The following is a 22923-nucleotide window of genomic DNA, read 5'->3' on the forward strand; positions in this document are numbered from 1 at the left end:
AAGATATACGCACTACATGAGACAACGGCCGAGATATTACACTCCAGCTTCTCCCTGCTCTAATGGTCATGTTCAGGCAGGAGAGACTGAAGTGACTGTTTGATGGCCATATCCTGTGCACAGCAGCAGCCAGACATAAACACCGCTCTGCCTGGCGCACTGTATGTTTGGGCACGCAAGACAAAATGATTCAGTCCGATGCAGAGGCAATACCTGATATGTTCCAGTCCAATATTGTTGAACACAATTTGCCGCATCATTGTCCCGGTGCATGCAGACCTAGTTTGATTGTTTTTCCTGGCAAGGTGGCACTACGTATGTTTGCAGGTTGATATGAACTGCTTCAGATACAAATGCAGCCCTTCATCTTTCAAATGTGGGCTTACATTCGTTCTTTTTTATTTCATTTCATTTTATTTCATTTTATTTATTTTTTTATTTTAAATGTGTATAAAAACATAAGTGCACACAAATGTATGAATAGATCAGTGATGTGCAATTTCAGTCCTGGAGGGTCAAATGCTGTGTCTTATGACAATGCTGTTTTTGCCATGTTCAAACAACTGTTCAAGAAATGATGTCTCTTTTATAACAAGCACACTTGTATATACACACACTTGCACAATATATATAATTTATGACTATAGGTGTCACTTGGCAGTTCAGATTTTGATGGGCGGTGGGATGTCCCCCCCATCGACATTCCTGTGCACGCTTTGCGCGCTGTCTAGGCGATATAATAATTAATATAATATATTCAGAATTTGAATGAAACTTGTGTTTTCCATGCATGACAAGCGGCCGCATACTTCAATACATAGGCCCGTCCACATATAAATGCGGGATTCACTCTCAAAATTGTGATGACTGATAGTGATAACCATATAGCAAAGGATGAGACAAAAATACCCTCACTAATTTCAAAAGCACCCTCTGTGATTTGATTCTGGACCTGGTCCAAACATAGGATTTTGCTGCATTAGGTAAGGCAATTGTTTTTTATTATTTGTATTGGCTGCCATGCCAAACCATGCATACAGTATGCTTGCTTTTCAAACAAATAATTTGTCTGGAGCTTTTAAGCGGGGACGTGTAGGTTGTTGAGACACATAGCTTGTCTTGAAACTATTTCATTGAAATCTATAAAACACTGATAATAATAATTATCAAAAATACGAGCCAATGATTGGCAATGATTGATTTTCAACGAGAAAACGAGCCAATGATTGATTATCGTCAAAGACATCAGCTATCGGCAATATCTCTGACTATCGTTGATCGACTATCTAATATTTTTTTCAACATAACCCTATTATTTAAAAAGGGAAACTATGAATTCCATATGTCCATCCTGTTCTGTACATGATGATAATACAAAATGATTAAAATACAGCATATAAAGTTCAAATAACTACCAAACCCATTCAATGCCATTCACTACAGACATGCTTTCTGCACCTTTTCAAATCGACACTCCTCTTCCATTGTCGCAACTCTGGAATAATATTGAATTCCAAGTTTCCATCTTGTAAATACGACTTCACTTGGTCATTCATGTACTCCACACGAAGGGCACAATAATATAGACAATACAAAAAAACATCATTTAATTATAATAACCTATATATAAGCAAGTCTGTAGTGAATGGTGAAAGTGCGCTTGAAGACAGCATAAACTCTGCAGGACAATTGTGCAGGAATAGATGCACAATTTCAGAATGCAAACAATGAATAGCTTATTAGAAAAATGACAGATATATGTAAAGTTTTATTGCAACTTTTACCTTTTAAAGCTGTGTTGAAAATGTATGTCAGGAAAAGTTAGCTAGTATTCTTGTTTGTTAGCCGGTTCATGTTTAGCATTTATTCATTTATACCAGACACTTTAATCCAAAGTGACTTACAAATGAGAATAATACATGTGTGTGTGATTAATCTAAGTCAAGTTAACCGCTATCTGATTGTTAGCTATAGGGACAGCAAGAGAAAAGAACCAAGATGAATTAAGATTCATGTCTGCAGACAGCAACTTTAATCTACTGTTTCCCCATTCATTGCATTGTCTAAGGAATGTTCACTAAAAATGTAGGTACATCTCTAGATGTAGCTAGAATATGCAGTGGTGTCTACTTATATCAAAACGAATGGAATGTGGTTCTTAAAAAATGATTTAAATTGCTTTGTACTTGATTTTTATTTATTTTTTTGTCCTCATTGTTCTTTTAAACAGTGCAGCTGTGAGAGATATTACTGCATGGTGACAGTGTTTGCACTAGTCTAAACGAAAAGTCTTTTAATTTGAATCAGCTTCTCTGTGAGGTACAGAGATGGAATGTTTAAAAGGGATTGGCTGCTGAATGAGGAATTGCAGAACAATATTTGCATTAGCAATCCACTAATGGAGTTATAGAGGTTTTTTATTAAGTAAGCTCTCCAGATATCAAAGCAGCAGTAGCAGTCTGGGTTTAGGTCTGGTTTTAGGGTAATTTCTTTGAAAACGCTGTCTTTTAAAGCTACCAATTTACAGTAGTTGAACTTCATGCAATTTGACATTTTTCAAAAAGGAATTTGTTAAGTTATCTATCTGATTATATATTTAATTATTGTTTTTTATTTGTAATTATTTTTTGCAATAAAAGTATAAAACAATTTACACATGCATACATTTATTGAACTAATGAACAACTGCATTTGACTAACTATCCTGTGAAATTATTAAAAGACAATATTTACTTTGTATATCACCACAAAAAAAAAAGATTAGTTTTGCTGGGATTTTTTTTAAACAGTGGGTTTTAAATTTTATGGATTCAAAATAAAATTCCCATTCTTATGAGTTGCTTTTAGTTAATAACCAAGATTCAGAGGTCTATAGAGCTGGTCTATTGTGCACAAGTCACCTGTGTACACACAAGTTCTGGTTCTGGTTCACTCACAAAAAGACAAACTAACCAGGAACTCATGCTTTTTTCTTTTCTTTTTTTCTCATTATGTATAATGTAGGCTATATCTTGCACCTCAGAACTTAACTGATTTAATGTTACCAGAAAATAATTCCCTCAGAAATTATTTTAACTATAGTCTTAATGGTTTGTTATTATAGTTATTTGGACAAAATTGCACGCTAATCATAAAACATGATGGAGAAATTTAAAGCAGGGAGGCATAAAATGAGCACTTTATTTCCTGCTGAATGATTGTGTGTTGATTTATGACTAGTTGATGTGACTCCTGCTCCTTAGGGTTGTGCATTATTTAGAAATGCATCAAATTAAAACGATTTGCTAGTTCATTATTAGAAGAAATGCTCTGTTTGAAACTACAGAGGTCACCTTGTTGTCATTTTATATAAAATGCAAAACCTATTTTGATGCAAATGCATTTATGATCTCTATAATTTAACGCTGTTTTGGAGTTGTTGTTGTCAGAGCCTATAAGACCTGGTGGTGGCAGATCCAGTTCTCACGATTGGACAGAACGTTGCAGAGTTATTGTTAGGATTACTAGCACCTCTCATTGACTCTAGTTGTCACTTGTTGGGCTTATTGCGTTGTCTCTGAAATCGATTTCATCTGCCTCTCTCCACTGCTGGTTTGTGTTCACGTGATCCACGAAGTGTAAAGCCCTAGATGTGCACAAACCCACACATGTCTACGCATTCACACAAAATCAATATATTTCATTTCAGAACTCTCTCTTATCAGTTATTCTGTGCTTGGATTGGTTAAGAAGATTAACCGAGACTTTTTCAGCTCTGACTAAAATAATACTATTGAAAATGGTGTGGGAAAAAATTATATTATATATATAAGATAAAATTATCTTATACAATGAAGATCATCTGTCAATTTGACATTAAAACAATACATAACAACATCCATGATGAGCTTCTGAGTAACATTTGAGTAATGGAATAAGGCACTTTTTTTCAGGCGCAGTGCAGTGGTTTGGAAAGAAAGATATACATTTTAATGAAATGTCTGCATTCTCTAAATACATAATGTAAGTAGAATCTAGTATAGACTATTCAAATATTAATGAATGAATGCCATTATTCATATTTTCAAATTGTGAACTGATAAAAAATATATTTTTCTCACAATTAGCAGCAGCTTTTGAAGTTTGATTGCAAATTTAATCATCAGGATCATGAAAAGGTCAGAGCAGCTGTGTTGTGTTTTGTGCTTTAGCACTGATCTCTAAGACTTTTCATAATGTTTCTTTTTTTCATTAAGCGCTTTGATGCCTTTGCTCTGCAAACTGCCCCACATAATAAGATTTTGGTGTCCATTTAAAATCAATGGCAATGACTGGAAGGAGCTTTAGCGTTAGCCATTAACAGTGGCTAATGTGGCAAGGAGGATTTCTCACATTGTGACAGATTCTATTAAACCACTCTAAAAAGGTCAATCAGTTCAGAAACATGTTTATAGATATTTTCTTGCAACCTTTCTTGTATGCTGCTCTGTCTCTGTCTGGCTCTAAAGTTGTTTGGCAACTCGTCAGGTGTGGTCCTAAATGAGCTGGAGGTGACCATGGAAAATATTGATTATGTTGAGCTAAAGCCGCTAACGGCTTAATCAGATCATCTCACTGTTGTGAAGAATTTGTTTACTGAAAAAGCTTTGGCTGTAACATGTTTCTATAATATACAAAGGACTAGAATTTTTTTTTTTTTTTTTTGGAGTATTCAAATGGCAAAGAAGTCTGAATCGACCAAGATCACACACAACAACCAGAGTCCAGATAATAATTTTTAGCTCGAAAACTACATCGCTTTCTCAACTTGAATCCCTCCTCTTTCAAACAAGGTTCGATAGATCAGAGTTAATTGACCTCCGAATTGAACTTTACAAGCGACACAAAATGTCAGCAGTACCTTTAAAATGCAAAATAATAATGATTATAATTAAAAAATCAACACTTGCCGTCTGTGTATTGACTCTATATTGGGATGAAAGAGTACACAGTGTTATACTATATTGATTAGCTTCCTCTCACTAGTTCAGAGCATTCAAATACCATCACATTGGCCAAATGAAGAAACAAGGAAGACAAAAAGTCAGTTATAAACCTAACCTTTATAAAAAGATTACATGGAGATTAATAGATTGATAGACATTTCCAGGTGAATACTTTGGGAGATGTTGATATCCAGGAAACTTGAGAACAATCTGTGGAGAAATGAATATACAATTTTATTTTATTTTATTTTCTATAAAAACCTTCATAGTTGCAGACACTTTGTTTGAACAAAATACCATAATCTTTTTAATAGCTTAATTCAAGGCTTAAGAACTTAATTTGTTTCAGTGAGTGATATTTACAGTGTGTTGCGTAGTGCTCTCTGCTTTTTGTATCTCACTAATGAATGTATTTGAGAAGCTATTGTACCTGTCTCTGTCTCTCTCTCTCTCTCTCTCTCTCTCTCTCTACCTATGCTGAATGAGCACACAAGCTAAGCCTATTGTTCAGTACAAGGATTAAACTCACTTGTAAATTAAGTTTTCCTGTCATTGTCCACTGGGGTGTTGGGGGAAGTTCAAAAAGCATTGAATTATTCCCCTTTTCTCTGAATAAATCATACATGGAGCATTGCTAAATTATGTATAGAACTTTGCTTTGCACTGTTTTTTCATGCTTTGTCTCCCTTGTAAATTTGTGAGCATAAATGATATGATACTATAGAAGTCATTACGAAAATATCTAAAGGTATGTCAAAATTGGCCATCCACATTAAACCAATTTGTATACTGTAAAGGGGGTATGTCGTACGAGACTGTCTACATTAAACCATCATGTGTAGGTCATTCAAACACAATCTGCCAGTATGAAAAATGATATTAAACTGAGTAAGGGGGTACAGGACTGGCTTTTCCAGAGATTGTGGCTATTCTGAAAAGGTGACATTTTAACGCTTTTCCTCTCAAAAACAAAAAGAATCAAACATGGCATAAACTCACTGTAAGGTTTAAAGAAATAGTTTTCTCATTTGTTGATCTCCAGGAGAATACTAATAATATGGTCGCACTGTTACATTATATAAATCATTTCATCATTCAAGCTTATTTTCCATTTCCTCCCCATTTTCTTTGCGTTTCACATTTTTTTCTTCTATTGTTTTCTCACTAAATGAATAATTAATATCAAGTTCAAAAGCCTCGAAGACATCAGTCCACAAAGAGTATAAAATCAGTCACATTGCACTTATGAAAGAAATGTGAAAGAAATAGCTATATATGTATATTTTTCAGCTACGGTGACTGCTTTCACCTTTTCTGGGAAAATTATGACATGATTTTTATTTCTGTATTTTATTCATTAAAAGTAGATCATTAAATATATGCCTGTTGACTTGAAATTTGTAATGATATCCCACTAATTTACACCACACTACAGTCATGCTGGAAGCTTGTCAATCTTTAGTCAGAGGTTTATTCATGCTCACAGTCTGTGTGCTAGGGCTTAAAATTCACTCGGCAATGAACAAACATTCCAGTCACTCTCTCCTACAGAAAAAAGGGAGATCTTTCTCCATCTGTAAGTTTTCTCATATTTTCTCATTGTTTCATCACACCCTTGATCTTTCATTAACTTTAATGATGTAGACAAGATGAAGGAAATTAGTTTATTCTGGTTTGTATGCTGTCGGCATGCGTTAGCTCTGTGAAAGAAAAACAGACTGGCCGCCATATTCCAAAAATCATTTGGCAACTTCCCCCATACAAGCTTGGGGAGTGATTTATTTTCAAGAATCCTTTAATAAAAATGGCTAAACAAAACAGCCCAGCAGAGATGAATCAGCACACAGCTGAAAGACCGAGAAGGTCAGAACTCATCAGAAAATCATTTAGTCTCATTTCATCATCACTGGGAGCAAAGAACCAAACTCAAAAAGGATCATTTGTGCTAATATAATGTTTGCATCATACAAAGCATCTAAATGGTGTCTGCAGGGCCTTTTAAAGCATGGAAGCTGTTTTGTTGTAGAGCATTTAATAAACAGTCACTAAACTGTGCTGTTTGACCAGCATTCAGCTTTGTTTTGTTTAGCTGTGGTCTACAAGACAACCCAGCACCAAACCAAGCCTAATATTATACAGGGAAATTAGCATCAGCTTACATAAACATATAAAGAGGTAAACAACTTTGGGTTCAGTAAGACTGGAGTAATTCAGCTCTGCCATCATAGTAATAAATTACATTTTAAAATACATTAAAATAGATAACAGTTATTTTACTGTCACAACATTACTGTAGATCCTCATGCTCACTAAGATTGCATTTATTTGATTAAATACAAATAAAAGCTGTAATTTCAAAAACATTAAAAAAAAATTGAACCGACCCCAAACTTTTGAATGGGAGCGTACTTAAAATCTTTGATTTCAGTATTAGCATTGTGTCTATTAAAGGGATAGTTCACCCAAAAATGAAAATTAGCCCATGATTTACTCTCCCTCAAGTCATCCTAGGTGTATATGACATTCTTCTTTCAGACGAATACAATCGGAGTTATATAAAAAATTCCTGGCTCTTCCAAGCTTTATAATGGCAGTGAATGTCCGTTTCTGTTTTGAAGTCCATAAAAGTGCATCTATCCATCATAAAAGTGCTCTCCACGGCTCCGGGGGGTTAATAAAGGCCTTCTGAAGCGAAGCAATGCGTTTGTGTAAGAAAAATATCCATATTTAAAACTTTATAAAGTAAAATAACTAGCTTCCAAAGTAGCTTCTGAATTCTGCATGCTGGCAAATCCTCTGATTATAAATGTGATGTTTTCAACCTGTGTTCCTCAGTCTTGTTCCATGTTTTGCAGTCCCTTATTATGTTTAATGTTGATTAGTCTCCCCAGGTGTTTCTTATTAGCCACGCCCCCTTGTGATCTTATTAAGCTTGTATGTATGTGTATTTAAGCCCAGTTTAGTTCAGTCTTTAGCCCTATTCGCACGGTTTAAGTATTACCTGGTGACCTCTAGTCATTTGTAATATTTGCGGAGGTTGTCTGTGATCTTAATCCCGTGCGAATCGGCCATGTCTGAAATTTGTAAAGTAAAAATTCCCCTGCAAATGACCTACCATATTTCGCCGAACACCGAGGTTCTGTGATAATATTAGTCCGATGCGAATCGGCATCTCTGTGATTTGGTGGGGTCGTATATAATTTTTTCAAGGTTTTTGTTTCCGGTGCGCTTTTTTATCCATCTTTCGCGAAGAATGGAGGCTGCATTGCGTTGGAGTGTTTTTATAGTATTTTGGGTGCTGGGTCATATCGCTACATCAAATTAAATTCAAGAATGATTAGATGGAGATGGACATGTATAGCTGCATGCAGTAAGGAACATTCTTCTGTTTATGATATATCATACACCTACTGACATCATATCCGGGAGATAAGTCAGTAAATTCGAGTAAAATCACAGGCTTCGCTTATCCCGTGCGAATGCGCCACACAAAATTCAGATGTTGGAGGGTAATTTCTAAATCACACGAGGTCCCCATATAATACTAATCCAGTGCGAATAGGGCTTTTGTCAGTTCTCATCGTTGCACTATGGTGGTTGTTCTGTTCCCGAGTCTGAGTCCTGAGTCTGAGTCTGCGTTTGTATTTGTATTTGTGAAGTTTTGAGTTTATTTAATAAAAGATTGCTGCACTTGGATCCTACTTCCTCCTCTGCTTCAACCAAAAGTCAGCTTCATTGATAATAACTGAGATTTGTGAGATTGCGATGAACTGAGATGTCCGCTTTTTAGGAATTATTAAGGGAGCGCACTTTGCGCGCATTCAGTCATGCCAATGCACGCAGTAGCCTGCTTGCTTTTATGTTAAATTATCAGTGGTTTGTGAATGATAATGCTTTAATAACAAATAATTTATCGGGAGCATTTATGCTGATGCGTATGTGGTGGTGACACATTGGCTAACTTGAAAGTATTTCATGCAGGTACAGAAAAAAATCTATTTATACTTTTATGCGGGCGGGAGTGGGACAAAACGTGAATGTTGCGGGCGGGAGCGGGAGAAGGTAACATATATGTTTGTGGAAGCGGGACAGAATCCTGCGGGAGCGGGACTGAAAAATCCATCCCGCGCTGGTCTCTACTTTAGAACAGACACGGCCATTCACTGCCATTTTAAAGCTTGGAAGAGCCAGGACATTTTTTTTTATATTACTCTGATTGTATTCATCTGAAAGAAGAAAGTCATATACATCTACAGTAGGATGACTTGAGGGTGAGTAAATCATGGGCTAATTTTCATTTTTGGGTGAACTATCCCTTTAAGGAATGTCTGACCAATATCACTGTATATGTGTGTTTGTATGTGTATATTTACAGACGTTTACAGGAAACAGTGACACAGACACAGTGGTCCAGCACAAACTCCCTCATTCAATCAGAACTCGATATATGCGTCTTCTGCCTCTTGAGGGAAGCCCCAGAGGAGGAATGGGTTTACGGCTAGAAGTCTATGGCTGCACATACAGTGAGTGATACCTTACATGAAATGATCTTTAGAAATCATGGTAGAGATTTTCCAAAGATATTTTTTTTTTTTTTTTTTGTAACTGAACTAATGATAAATTCTATCCCATACCACTAAAACTGACAATCGCACAAACCTTTCTGCATGTTTATATTTCATTAAGCCATTGTGTTGTATGTTTATTTAGCCCTTCTCCTATTAAAGCCGGTATGAAACGGAAATTGCTTTTCTTCCCTGTTGTGACGTATATCCAAGTGAAACAGCTTCTCAAACAAGAAAAAGTGTTGGACGGGACTTGATTTTGTCCCTTGGGAATTGATTGGATCGTTGGATGTTTGTGGTTTACTGTTGCTGCGATTTCATGTGAGTGACAGTTTGTCCCACCCTTAATTTTTAAAAAATAATAACGTGCACAGAAATCATTCATAATAAATATTCCATAAAAACCAAGAATTTTCTGTTTTTATTTCATGGTCACTTAAAGCAATGTTAATGAAGGTACTTTACTATCCTTTCCACAATGTAGGTAAAACCTGACACACACACACACACACTTTCATTAGTTTCTGTTTTTGCATATTTTATACCATACCTAATATCTGAAGTTGAACTGCATTCAAATATTCAACTCAGCTTAGTTTTCAAATCAACAGGAAGTATAAGAGCAAACAGATCTTGGAAGGTCAGAGAAAGTTCAGGCAGCGGAGGGTGTTCTGAGGGTGTTTTCAAATTCTCTTTGATCTCCTTTTCCTGTCTTCCTCAGAGTCCGACGTGGCTGACTTCGACGGTCGCAGTGCCTTACTCTACCGGTTCAACCAGAAGTCCACCAGCACAGTGAAAGACGTGATATCCCTGAGATTCCGGAGCCATCAGGCAGAAGGGGTTCTGGTTCACGGAGAGGGACAGAGAGGAGATTTCCTCACTCTGGAGCTTCAGAGAGGGAAACTCATTTTGCATCTCAATTTGGGTGAGTGGAAGAGAAGAGCAGGACACAAGATAAGCGAGAATAAGAAAGGAGTGGGATTTTTTTCCCCAAAGGAATAGGAAATTGCTAAAGAATCTCATCCCGTATTATTCAGGATGACCTTCTATCCTTTTATTCTCACTCAAGTGTATCTTGATGGATCAGAGAGTGAAATTAGAGAAAAGTACCTGAGTATTTGCTACCCAGTACTAGTTCCTGATGGATGGATGGATGTACAGATGGATGGATGGATGAATGGATGGATGGATGGATGGATGGATGGATGGATGGATGGATGGATGGATGGATGGATGGATGGATGGATGGATGGATGGATGGATAGTTTGGTGGAGTTTTGTTGAAGTGCCTGGCTGAATTCTTTGCTTTGAGGTAGCGTTGTCAAAAGTACTGACTTCGGTACCAAGTCAGTACTGAAATTAAAAAAATGCGACAATACCAGCATTTCCCTCTAGCATCTTGAGCGCTGTTGAACGGATTCTTAAATGCATCTGATTGACCATTGTGTTCACTCGCTCAACATATATGTCTCTGATTGGCCATTGTGTTCAGGCGCTCAACATATATGTCTGTGATTGGCTGCAGTGATCAACGCTTTGAACTTTGCCGCTCTTCACCGACCGCTTACAAACATACACACGGGAGCATTTGAAAGTAGGCATCTATCAGCAGATCCATCTATCAGCGGATATATCAGCCTGCTTTCAAACGCTACCGTGTGTGTCTGTGTAAGCGCTCTGTGAAAAGCGTCAAAGACGTCTATTTACAACATGTTTTAGAAGCACTGATTATTGTAGCCAATCACAGACATATATGTTGAGTGCTGGAACACAATGGCCAATCAGAGGTGTTTAAGAATCCGTTCATCAGCGCTTAAAATGCTAGAGGGAAATGCATTTATTTATTTCAGTACCAACTTGGTACTGAAGTCAGTACTTTTGACAACACTACTTTAAGGGTGTGTTCACACTTGGCAGGTTTTGTTCAAAACTCTGGTGCGATTGCTCTGTTAGTGCAGTTAATTTGAATAAATGTAAACTCTGCCATTAGAAGGTGTGCACTAAACAAGCGGACTGAGATATACCTGAAAAAATACCATTGTATGTGCGCAACATACAACGAGTGCATTCAGCCCAAGCACACAGCATTGTTTTGGGTGTTTGATATGTTTCATTGCAAAATATGCATCATAAAAGCTCCTTTTTTTAGGTCCGGTGATAAAAATGACAGTGTGAACACTACATGAACGTGGACCAAATGTATAATTTTCTATTTTGGTCCAGAAAAAATAACCTAGAGAACCGAACTACAAGTACACACCTTTAGGTTCTGAAGTCTATGTTCCTAGTCTCTCTTCTGCTGTCTCTGTACAGACGATGCCAAGCCTCAGTCTAGTGGTCGCTCATCTTCTGTCACGGTAGGAAGCCTGCTGGATGACCACCACTGGCACTCTGTTCAAATTGAGCGATTTAACAAACATGTCAACTTCACCGTGGATGGACACACGCAACACTTCCGCAGTCCAGGACAAGAGGACACACTGGAGATTGACTATGAGGTGTGATCTGAGTGTAAATTATTATAAATCTGAATTATTTTCATATTATAAATCTGAATTATTTTCATTTTGTAAATTATATGTCATTTGTTTAGACAACACTGAAAATATGTCTAAAGGCTATCCCTAATACACAGCAAACACTGACACAAATAAATATTAACAAATGTTTTCTTGTTATAACAAAACAAAACAAAAAGAAGAAAAGAATTAGGTCTATTACTGTGACATGCATTAAGATATCCCACTCCCTTGTTATCTGAAACCACATTTTATACAAAATTTTTTATTCAATCGCTGTCACTGATAACTTATGAAAGCCTGAAACAAAGTACCATAGAGAACAAAGTCAATGATTCCAGGAATCTCAGCACAGGTATGTGCAAAATCTAAATCGCTTTACACAATTTTGCAAGCAATTGTTTATAAAGAAAATGTGCGCACAATATTGGAACTATTTCCATTTTAAACCATGAAGGCGAGCCAGTGGATATCACACAAGCAATGTGCAAACTTTGCTCTAGAGTTATGGTGGTGAAGAAGTCTCAAACCCCAGTCAATTATTCACTTAATATTTCTCTTTTGGCCCATGAAATGTTTTTGAACATTTTATAAAACCCATGTTTTTGAAATGAGTAAGCTAATCTAATTCATCTTTTATTTTCCTCACAACACGTCGGTTATGGGGTGATGCGCAATAAAATTATTGCTAGTCAAATGAATTTTAATATTAATGTAATAATAAAAGTAGTAGTACAAATAACAATAGCCTAATTTAATACATTAATTGGAAATGCTAAATCCTCTTGATAAGGCCGATAGCTGATGCTTTTGACAATATCACTGGCTATCGTCATTACACGATATCATCATCTATCGGCGCAACCTGGCACAGGGATTATCGCAGGGCCCTTCAACAAGCGCCCCGGCCCTAGTGTTTCCCTAATATACTTTAATCTTTATTTTTGTTCCACATTTTTCTGTCCTTTTCCACCTTTTCTTTTCTTCAACCTCCAACATATCTTCCATTCCTCCATTTATTCTTTTGTGTGTATACGTGATTATTTCAAACATGAGAGCACACACCCCAAATGCTTAAATGATTAATCGGTTCAATATTGAATGAAAATTGATACCATTTATTATAGATTAACCTCGTTACAAACAGCTAAAATATTTACCACTTTCCTTTTCTCTCTATTTTCTCTTTTCTTTGTTCATTTAAAGAGCTTCCAATGTTAACAAGGGAAGCAAAGTTAGAATTTTTCTGGTATATAACAGGCCTATATATTCTATATAAAATTCCCTCAGAAGTATTCTCTGCTATGCAAACTGTATTGTTACTAATCTCTGGGATATGTGGTTGTTTTTGTGTGTTTGTGTGTATGTGTGTGTGTTTCTATGTGTTTGTCTGTCCTTATTCAAGCTCAGTTTCGGAGGAATCCCTTTGCCTGGCAAGCCTGGGACGTTTCTCCATGAAAATTTCCATGGCTGCATAGAGAACCTAAACTACAATGGTGTCAATGTCATCGACATGGCAAAGAGACGGAAGCCACAGATCTATACCGTGGTAAGTTTGAACTTTTACAAGTGCTAGTGTTACTGTAAATACCACTTTTTAATATGCCTGTATTGTGAGAAGCAATGACACCTTAGCTAGTTAGTTTGAAGACCATCAAATCACACTCTTTGTGAAGGTTGTGAAATCTTGCTGTTCACAAGGCAATGTGTGATTTCAAAAGCATAGATTTGTTGATGGGTTTTTTTTTTTTTTTGTATTGTGTCATTTAAACAACTTTATTCACACAAAAGTCATTTATATCCAATACAATTTGCAACAGTGTCACTTGGTAAATCACAGTAGCTCTGTGTGTTCTTCTAAAAGTGTGCTTTTGCAATTGTGTGAAGTTGTGTGCATCACACCATAAAAGAGCTCTCTTTCCCTAATTAAGAGGCTGTGATGTCTTTCCTCTTGTCCATTTCTCTCTCGCTCTCTCCTGATGGTCTAATACACTTATCACAGACACCCTCCCTCTTGTCAGAGGCATTTTAAAACAACGATCTTACCCGCTTATTGCAATACATTCCAAAGTCCAAGAGTTCACTGACTGAATGATGTTCATGCAGTGCTATAGCTATTTTTTGTGCTATAGCTACTTTCAAAACTATTTGAGAACTTCAACTTCACATTGGTCCTCAAAACAAAAGTTAAATTAAACATAGCACCACTGCGTTCATGTGCACAATGGGCTTCCATGCTCATGTTGTAAATAGGAAACCTAAATGTTTCATCATTAAAGAGTTGAGAGGTATTGATTTATAGCAGAATTTTTTAAACTTTGAGGTCTCCTTTGGGTTTTTTAAGCTCCATTGGGTCCTTATTGTCTTAAATTAGGTTTGAAAAAAAAAAGATGTCTTAAATAGTACAACACAAATCTTAATGAAGGTCTTAAATATGGAGAAAAACGTTAATCACTATACGGCGTAATGTGATTATTAAACTTTAAACTTAAACTTTAGATAAAATCTTTTGTCTAGATATTAATGGTATTTTTGTTACACATTAAACTGGCATGTATGTGGCTTTTTTTTTTTTTTTTTATGTAAACTATTGGGGCTTCTCTTTGGTCTGCCCCATCACAGGAAGAAAAGACTAACACCACTATTCATAATGTTCCATATATAGGTATACCATTGGCACAATCATCTGATTATTGCTTACTTTCTTTCTTGTTTTTCATAATACCTCTAATATTTTTATAAGTTACATTATGGGACCCCGGGGGGGTCCACAGACCCCAGTTTGAGAGATGCTGAACTATAGAGTTTTAAACTGTTCGCTCAGATGGAAGAAACTGCCAGCACACATTGCTATTGCTTCAATAATTCACTTGCTATGTGCCCACGCCCAACCTCAGTATGATTTAGTATGACTCTTTGTTTCCATCTTTTCATTGTCCTTTCCTTTTTAATTCTGCTCTCCACATATTCATCTCTTCATTCTCTTTCATATTTTCTTCTTCTCTCTCTCTTCCTTACTAAGGGAAATGTGACATTCTCCTGCTCTGAGTCTTCGTCAGTCGCTGTGACGTTCCTCAGTTCCTCAGGCAGCTTCCTGGCGCTCCCTGCAGATTATTCTACAGAGGGTCTCACTGTACGCCTTCAGTTCCGCACGTGGAATCAGGAAGGGCTGCTGTTCTCAGTCCCTCTCTCTCATGATCCTGACCCCACTAACCTGCTTCTGCAGCTCAGCCAGACCCGGTTGCTCCTCTCTATCTCTGGAGGGCCACAAAACTCTGCTCAGGTTTTCAGTGGTAAGATATGTAGGAGCAATAGCATTTCATTTGTTAATACATTTTTACATATTGTATACTGATTAAGTGTTGATGCAGATGATTACGTGATTCATTTATCACAGCTTTCATTCTGAGGCTGGGCAGACTGCCTTGTTATGCCTGTACTGTTTGTATTTCAGGTCAGAATTTGAGTGATGGACAGTGGCATTCCATAGCCGTCGAGGTCAAGGGTCAAAAAGTATCTTTAACAGTCAACAATCAGAAGCCTGTCTCCATGGAAATCATTGGCCTTAGCCAGAACGTGCAAAAAACAACCATCTACATTGGAGGTATAGCATTAGAAATGGAAATAGCTAGTTTATCCTGATTCTTGGAAAGAGTTACTGGCTATATTCAAATTCAGGGATGATAACTTATTTTGATCTCCTTTCTTAACTAGCCTTATGGCTGCGGGCAAAAAGCAGTTATTACCCAAAACATTATCCTGAATGCAAAGAACAATTTTCTTTTGCCTTATTAACTCTAACCTCCATCAACTGAACGGTCCTCATGTTCCTGAATGAAATACAGGTTTGGAAAGCTGAGAGCATTCTTAGGGTCCATTCATTTCACACGCACAGCTGTTATTCCCAAACCTCCTTCTTTTTTTCTTGGAGGTTTTTTTTTTTTCTTTTTAGTTCATTCATGCAGCTCTAACCACATTCAATTTCTGTAGAGGATAAATGCATTTCTTTAATGCTGTTATTGAAATCTCTGACTCAAACTTTCAATGTCTTAACTAAGACCTCTAAATCTCTCATTTTGCTTACTTCTGAGACAATGCAGTCCTGCTGAGATTGTATAAGCTGCTTTGCAGAGATTTGTCTTTGTGCAACTTGGTATTAGTTGTGGATGTTGTTTTTGATTTAAAAGCCAGTAAGTTGGACTTTTCCATTATTTTAGGCTGCCCTTTATTCCAGAGCAATTTCATCTGTGAGAACCCCAGCAGAGGATTTCAGGGCTGCGTTCGTCTCCTGTTCATCAACAACCATCCGGTCAACTTCCTTCAGATTCAGCAGGAAAGCCTGAGCAACTTTAGCCAGCTTAGCTTTGATGTTTGCAACATACAAGACAGGTCAGTTTTCCCCATTGATTTCTTGCTCACACAGTTTTCTTACTACTTTTATGTGAATCATTATGCATGACTTCAAAAATGTAGTGATCAGCTATATAATTTGGCTCATAACCAGGCCCAGATAAAATTGGCAGAATTTATTTGCCTTTTCTATGCTAGATTTGGAGGAAAATCTGTTAATGGAATAGAATTAACAGTTAATGAAATGAGTTAAACAAAGCTCGGAGTGATACACTCTCTTTTTTTAGTTTGAAGGATAACCAAATCAGTCAAAATATTCAGAAATCAAACATGCAAGTAGCAGGGAATGTGTAGAACAGGGGTGCCCAACCCTGCTCCTGCCGATCGACTGTCCTGCACAGTTCATCTCCAACCCTAATCAAACACACCTGCCTTTAATTTGCAAGCGATCCTGAAGACGTTAATTGGTTGCTTCAGGTGTGTTTGATTAGGGTTGGAGATAAACTGTGCTGGACAGTCAATCGGCAGGAGCAGGGTTGGGCACCCCTGGTGTAGAGCGTTGTGAATGATGGCCATTCCAATTCTATGGAAATATTTTCAGGAGCAGATTCAATGTGGGCCAACTCATAACCTATAAGCATAGAATAATATTGAATAATAATATTGTTTGTAATAATATTACATACAATAATAATAAAAAAAGTTAGGTATGAGAAATAAAAAGGGTTATTATTACAAAAACTAAAAATCTAAATAAATTATCATTTCAAATGAATGTGTTCATCCCAACAGGTGTTTGCCCAATCTGTGTGAACACGGTGGTCAATGCATCCAGTCATGGGACCAGTTTTACTGTGACTGTTTTGGAACAGGATACACAGGAGCCACTTGCCACAACTGTGAGTTATGCAAAGTCCCAAAACAGCCTATGTCTGTTTGATTACTCAGATGTGAGTTTAATTTCGCTGTTTTGCAGCACATTACTGAATAATGAATAATGTATGTACTTGGGTTTATTTCAGATATCACAGATGCATTGTCAGAATTAGAACTTTTTATTATTAAAAAATATTAATTATAAAAACATGAACTATAAACAAACACAAAAAGTGTTCAAAAGTTTTAGAGTGGTAGGTAATTGTCATCTACAGGTGCCACTATTGTGTGGAAGAAAGTAGCCTAAATTAAATTGATATTAAATTTCAGTTAAGTTGGTGAGGTCCAACTTTTCCCATATTTTTATTTTATTGTTCTAATAAACTATTTGTAAATGATACTTATTGGAATAGGCCAATGCTGCTTACACTTTATCTTTCAATCATTAACATTAATTATGGCATGCATAATGCATCACTTGACACCTGCAAGTGTAACAGCGATTTGAAACTATGCACTCACCAATTTATCAATTTAATTTTGGCATCTGTGTCTATTATAGTATTTTGAGTAAGCTGTAATTATTTTCACCAGATGTATTTTTACGCTTCCTTGCTGTAATCAAATTTGTTGGATCAATATGTTCTAATCTGCCGCCACATGCATGGTTTCATCATACGCTCGTGACTGTACATGTTCTCTGGAGGAGAGAGAGGCATGACAATACCATCTGTTAGACTTATTGCGTTAAAAGACAAAGAAATGTGATATTTCCTTTTTACAAGTCCTGCTGTGCGATTTACCTTCAGCAAAACAACACGTGCAACAAATTAGTTCTCTCTGCCGCACAGAGGACTTCTCTGTCGTGACAAACAGGTCCCAAGAAAACAGTAATTACCTCCGTTTGCTAAATTAACTGTTTACAATGTCATGGTTAGGGAAGTTAATTTAATATAAATGAAAGAAGACTTGTTAGCATGTGACACTGTTTTTATTTGTGACTGATTGAACAGGTATCGGCTGTTTTTGGCCAGGCAGAGTGTTCTGTTTGAATGATGCTGCTGATTAACAAAAGTTGACAAATGTTTTTTCTTATGATTACACCTTAAACTTTAAGGCAAAAAAACAATGTTCTTGATCTCACTCAGTGTTGTTGTTTTTTTACCTCCCACAGGCTCAGTATATCTGTGCCAAGCATGCTGATGTTCCAAAATGCAAGCATTCTGTAATCAAACACAACATAAACACAACAGCGGCAGATTTATTTCCATGATTTCTATGATTCATCATTTTCAGCAATATATGAGCGATCCTGTGAGGCCTTCAGGAAAACAGGAAGCCAGTCGAGTGTGTTTACAATCGACCTTGATGGGAGTGGACCTCTAGAGCACACTCAAGTTAACTGCACCATGGCAGGTGACTGATCTAATTATACATACCCAACTTTGCACATTTCTAGACGTATTATACACTGATGTTCATCACGTTTAACATTATTCAATGATGAAGCTCAAACCTCAGCACTTCTCATTTACAAATCTGATTCAGTGCAAGGACAGGTGTGACCTCAGCATGTGTGGGGGGACTGCCTGGAGAAATCACACATCTCATTAAGTGAGTTCAGCATCTCATGCGGCTGTCTAGTTCAGCAGGTTGGATTAGGGTTGGCCAACCTTCTCCCATGGAGCCTCCGGTGAGGCAGATTTTTTGCTCAAGCACCACACAAACATCCCTGATTCAGCTAGACTGGATCCAACGAAGCAGTTTAGTGTTTCCAAGACATCTAGATGGTGTGATGTTGCTGTGGTTTAGATGTTTTCATGTTTTCTCTAGACTGTGGGAGAAATCACTAAGAGTAATTTGTGCCTATTGCTAGCGTTGTTTATTTCCAGTGATGTATGACGGATTATAATCTTTCCATAATTTCTTCATCATTTGAGCAATTACTCCTGCCACAAACTGCGCATGACAGCTGTGAGAAATTCTGTTTTTTGCATTGAAATACAGAGTGCAGAAGGGCTGCAAAAGTGAATGAATTTGACCCTATGGGCCAGATTTATTAACAGCTTGTGCCAGTGCAAACCCTCTTTTGGCGTTGAAAAACTATTGTCAGGATTTACTAAAGACACACCGTGAAAAATTGGCAATGAAAAGCTGTGGGCACAGCACAGTTATTTTTGTAGCTGACCTTATTGGATATGCATTTGTAGGAGTTTCCCTACAAGGCATAACATTTATTGGAGGAAAGTATTTAAATAAATCACACAATGTGGTTTTACTATGATTTGCGGTAGTCAATTTTCTTGTATTTGCACCATTATTTAATACCAAAAGGGCATGTCTTAACTCATTTTGGCTAGACATGGCTGCATTTGTTCTTTAATTTGCGCATTGTCAGTAGATCACCCGCAGAACTTTCCGGTCCCATCTTCTCTTTTATGGGAATACAGCGTCATGCTTATTTGCCCTGTTTAGTAGATCTAGCCCTGTATGTGCTGTTTTTGTAGTAACATTACACTGTAATGTAACATAAAACAAAAATGAGAGGAATCAAAACTATTTAAATAAAATATAAGCATATGTGATGTTACAGAGGGACTTCTGGGAATGCCCTTTTACCAATTACATTTTTGTAAATAAAAAAAAATTGGCTATATTTTACAGTAAAATTACATATTATATGATGTTAATATGATGTCCAGGGTATATGTATAGTCTTTAAGTATATGTATAGTTAGATTAATTATATGTGCAGTTAGTATTTGTATATGAATAGTTTGAATATATTTATAGTTAGATTACTTATTTCAGTAGGTTAGCTATGTAGGTTTATATGTTATTCTTCTACTGTTTACATGTTTATATTTATGTTTAAATATGTTGCAACGTGGTCCTGCGAGGCATTACATTTTGTTACCACTGTATGTCTCCACATATAAAAGAGAATGACAATAAAGCTCACTTGACTTGACTTAGCCCATGTACTCTATATGGTAAGGTAACCAATTGACAGGTTTTTACTGTAGGATTTTTACAGGATACAATATATAGCAAAATGGGGGGAAAAATGGGTTTACTACCTCTCCAAGACATGTGGGGGCAAGCAGATGTATCATCTGCCTCAGGAACAATGTGTTTTCTCACGTCTCCTGTCAGGTTTCATCACCAATTTCACCGACCTTGGTTTTTGGCCTCTGACATTACTCTCTGCTGCATCAGATGCTGGGCTGATTTGTCTCTGAGATAAGACTGTAATACATTATATCATCACGCAGGGAAATTCAAGCCCCATTATGTCAGCAGCAGGGAGGAGTGCAGGTAAAGAAAGAAAAAAATCAAGATGCGTTTCTGCCTGCAGAGACTGGCAGCACATACTAGCAGAGACTGATAGCTTAATTTTTCTTAGTTTCATAGGCAGCAGGTTTTGGCTCTGATGTTATTGGCGCTGCAAGCCGAGCTGAGAAAAGTAAGCACCGGGAAGCTGTCATAGGCTGTGACCACCTGCTGCACGTTGGCACAGTTAAGCTGGCTTTACTTTACCAAGTCAGCTTTCACTGAGCTTTATTCAGATTGCAAAGTTAGCTTTGTCACGCTGAATGCATTTAAAGATCTGTAGACCCAATACAAATAGACCTTTTCTCTCAAGCGACGCCAACAAGCACTGGCAAGAAAATCGTTTGAAACTGACCCCAATTACAGGAGCTATTAGCCATCCTAATTCTGCAAGACACCACAAACCGGCACCTTTAGACATCACACGTAGCAATTTCAATGTGCGTAGGGAAAGGTGCTAGTGTAGACTACCACACTCTCATCATTTCACACCCTCCTGAAAGAGTGACCTTCTGTTCTCTGCTTAATATTCATCAGGTATTTGCATACGACTCCATCACTCCGTTAATCTCTCATTTTCATTCACAAGCACATACGGTCGATTGAGTGCAGGCTTGAGAGGGTTGATACACGTTCGGAGTCAATGGGGATTTCAGTCTTTACTAGTTTTTCAAGTGTGCTGTTTCTTTGTGTGTGTGTGTTTCTTGCACAGAAGATAAAGTTTGGACTGTGGTGGGGCACGATTACACGAGGCCCATTGACATTCGAGGATCCACTCCACGCAGCCCTTTCGTTCTCATCTTCAACTACACCATCTCACCATACCATCTCCGCTCGCTCGTGACCTCCTCAGAACATTGCCAACAGGAAGTGATATATCGCTGCAGGAAGTCTCGGCTTTTTGACACCTGGGGTTGGTTCTGCTTTCTTACTCTGGCGCACTGAGTTTATCTCATTGTTTTGTGTGCTGTACCGCTGAAATGTTGTCTTTTTATGAAGTGTGTGATTTATGTTACCTCAGGAATTCTAATCCTCTAAATTTGGCTAATATGCTGCAAAGGAACAAAAACATACCTCACAGCTAAATGATTCACAACAGCAGGTTATTACCACCGATATTAAAGGGGCTCAAGTGTGACATGACGACGATGTGCGGTGAATGATGATGTTCACTTAAAAAGTGGTTATACTGTAATTTTTGTCATGCAGGGATGGTTGTGGGATGTGATGAGAGCATTTGAATTGCAAAGGCATGCATAAAGCCTTAAAAAAAGATTATAAGCATTTTACGCTAAATTATTCCATATGATTTTTTCTGCACACTGCTTTAATACTTTTGACTCTGTGGGGTTGATATGCTTAGGCTTTTTACTGGGTTGGAGTTAACTTCTCCTCAAACATTTGGCTCTCTCTTTGGATTCATTTTGATTTGTAAAATGGGAATGAGATCCAAAAAGCCTTTGAGCAAAGATCAACCTTTGATCAAACATTGTTCAAATGTGAACCTCCAGCACTAGACATCTTGCATATCTGATTGCCATTTGTCATTGGCTAAGCTCTTGGCCAGATCTCTGCACCGCTGTGATAGCAGATGTCTGGTCACGCACATTGTAGTGCTACTATAACGGCTACTTGACTGACAGGAGCCTCAGAGCCCATTACTGACCAGCAGGAGCAGGATACCAGATGTCATTATGCATGACTAATTACATTAGGCTCCAAACAGTGCTGTCATTATTAGCAAAATTATTTAATATGATATATATATATATATATATATATATATATATATATATATATATATATATATATATATATATATATATATATATATATATATATATATATATATATAGAATATAGAAATATAAAAAAAATATTTTTATCCTTGGGCCATTTTGTCCATTTTCAGATGGAACGCCTCTGTCGTGGTGGCTGGATAGAGACGGAGTGAAACGAACATATTGGGGAGGATTTCTGCCTGGGGTCCAGCAGTGTTCTTGTAGCTTGGATGGCAACTGCAGGGACATGAATTACTTCTGCAACTGTGATGCAGACCAAGACATCTGGTACATTTTTATTCCACAGTGAATCAGACTTGCCAGGTCTGCGTTACAAAAAGAAAAAGAAAAAAAAAATTCCCAATGGCCAATCAAAGCTAGCCCATTGACCCTAGCCCACATAACAAAACTCAAAATATGCCAATCCCATACCTAAAATATTTTATAGTCACTGTTATACATTATACACAATTTCAACTTGAAAATCACTGTAAAGTAGTAATCATAAACACAGTTTGTTTTCATAAAGGAGCTC

At 37.1% G+C, this 22923-nt stretch overlaps 1 protein-coding gene across 4 annotated transcripts in view; it reads left to right on the top strand.

Annotated features, from left to right (window-relative positions):
* The window catches only part of cntnap5l (contactin associated protein family member 5 like), a 62253-nt gene that overhangs the window by 29641 nt on the left and 9689 nt on the right, over positions 1-22923 (top strand). For 3 of the 4 annotated variants that reach the window (XR_013819717.1, XM_079857626.1, XM_079857628.1), the window contains exons 4-14: positions 9340-9487; positions 10251-10454; positions 11843-12027; positions 13454-13597; positions 15071-15341; positions 15503-15652; positions 16266-16437; positions 17191-17297; positions 18571-18690; positions 21320-21520; positions 22520-22676. Coding sequence is in view for 3 of the 4 variants with exons in the window: in XM_079857626.1 (XP_079713752.1) it covers positions 9340-9487; positions 10251-10454; positions 11843-12027; positions 13454-13597; positions 15071-15341; positions 15503-15652; positions 16266-16437; positions 17191-17297; positions 18571-18690; positions 21320-21520; positions 22520-22676 (1859 nt within the window). In the remaining variant the exon portion in view is untranslated. The remainder of the gene's footprint in view (positions 1-9339; positions 9488-10250; positions 10455-11842; positions 12028-13453; positions 13598-15070; positions 15342-15502; positions 15653-16265; positions 16438-17190; positions 17298-18570; positions 18691-21319; positions 21521-22519; positions 22677-22923) is intronic. The other variant, XM_079857627.1, reaches the window with a different exon arrangement.

This window comes from Squalius cephalus (genome assembly GCF_949319135.1).
Source record: "Squalius cephalus genome assembly, chromosome: 22".
NCBI lineage: Eukaryota > Metazoa > Chordata > Actinopteri > Cypriniformes > Leuciscidae > Squalius > Squalius cephalus.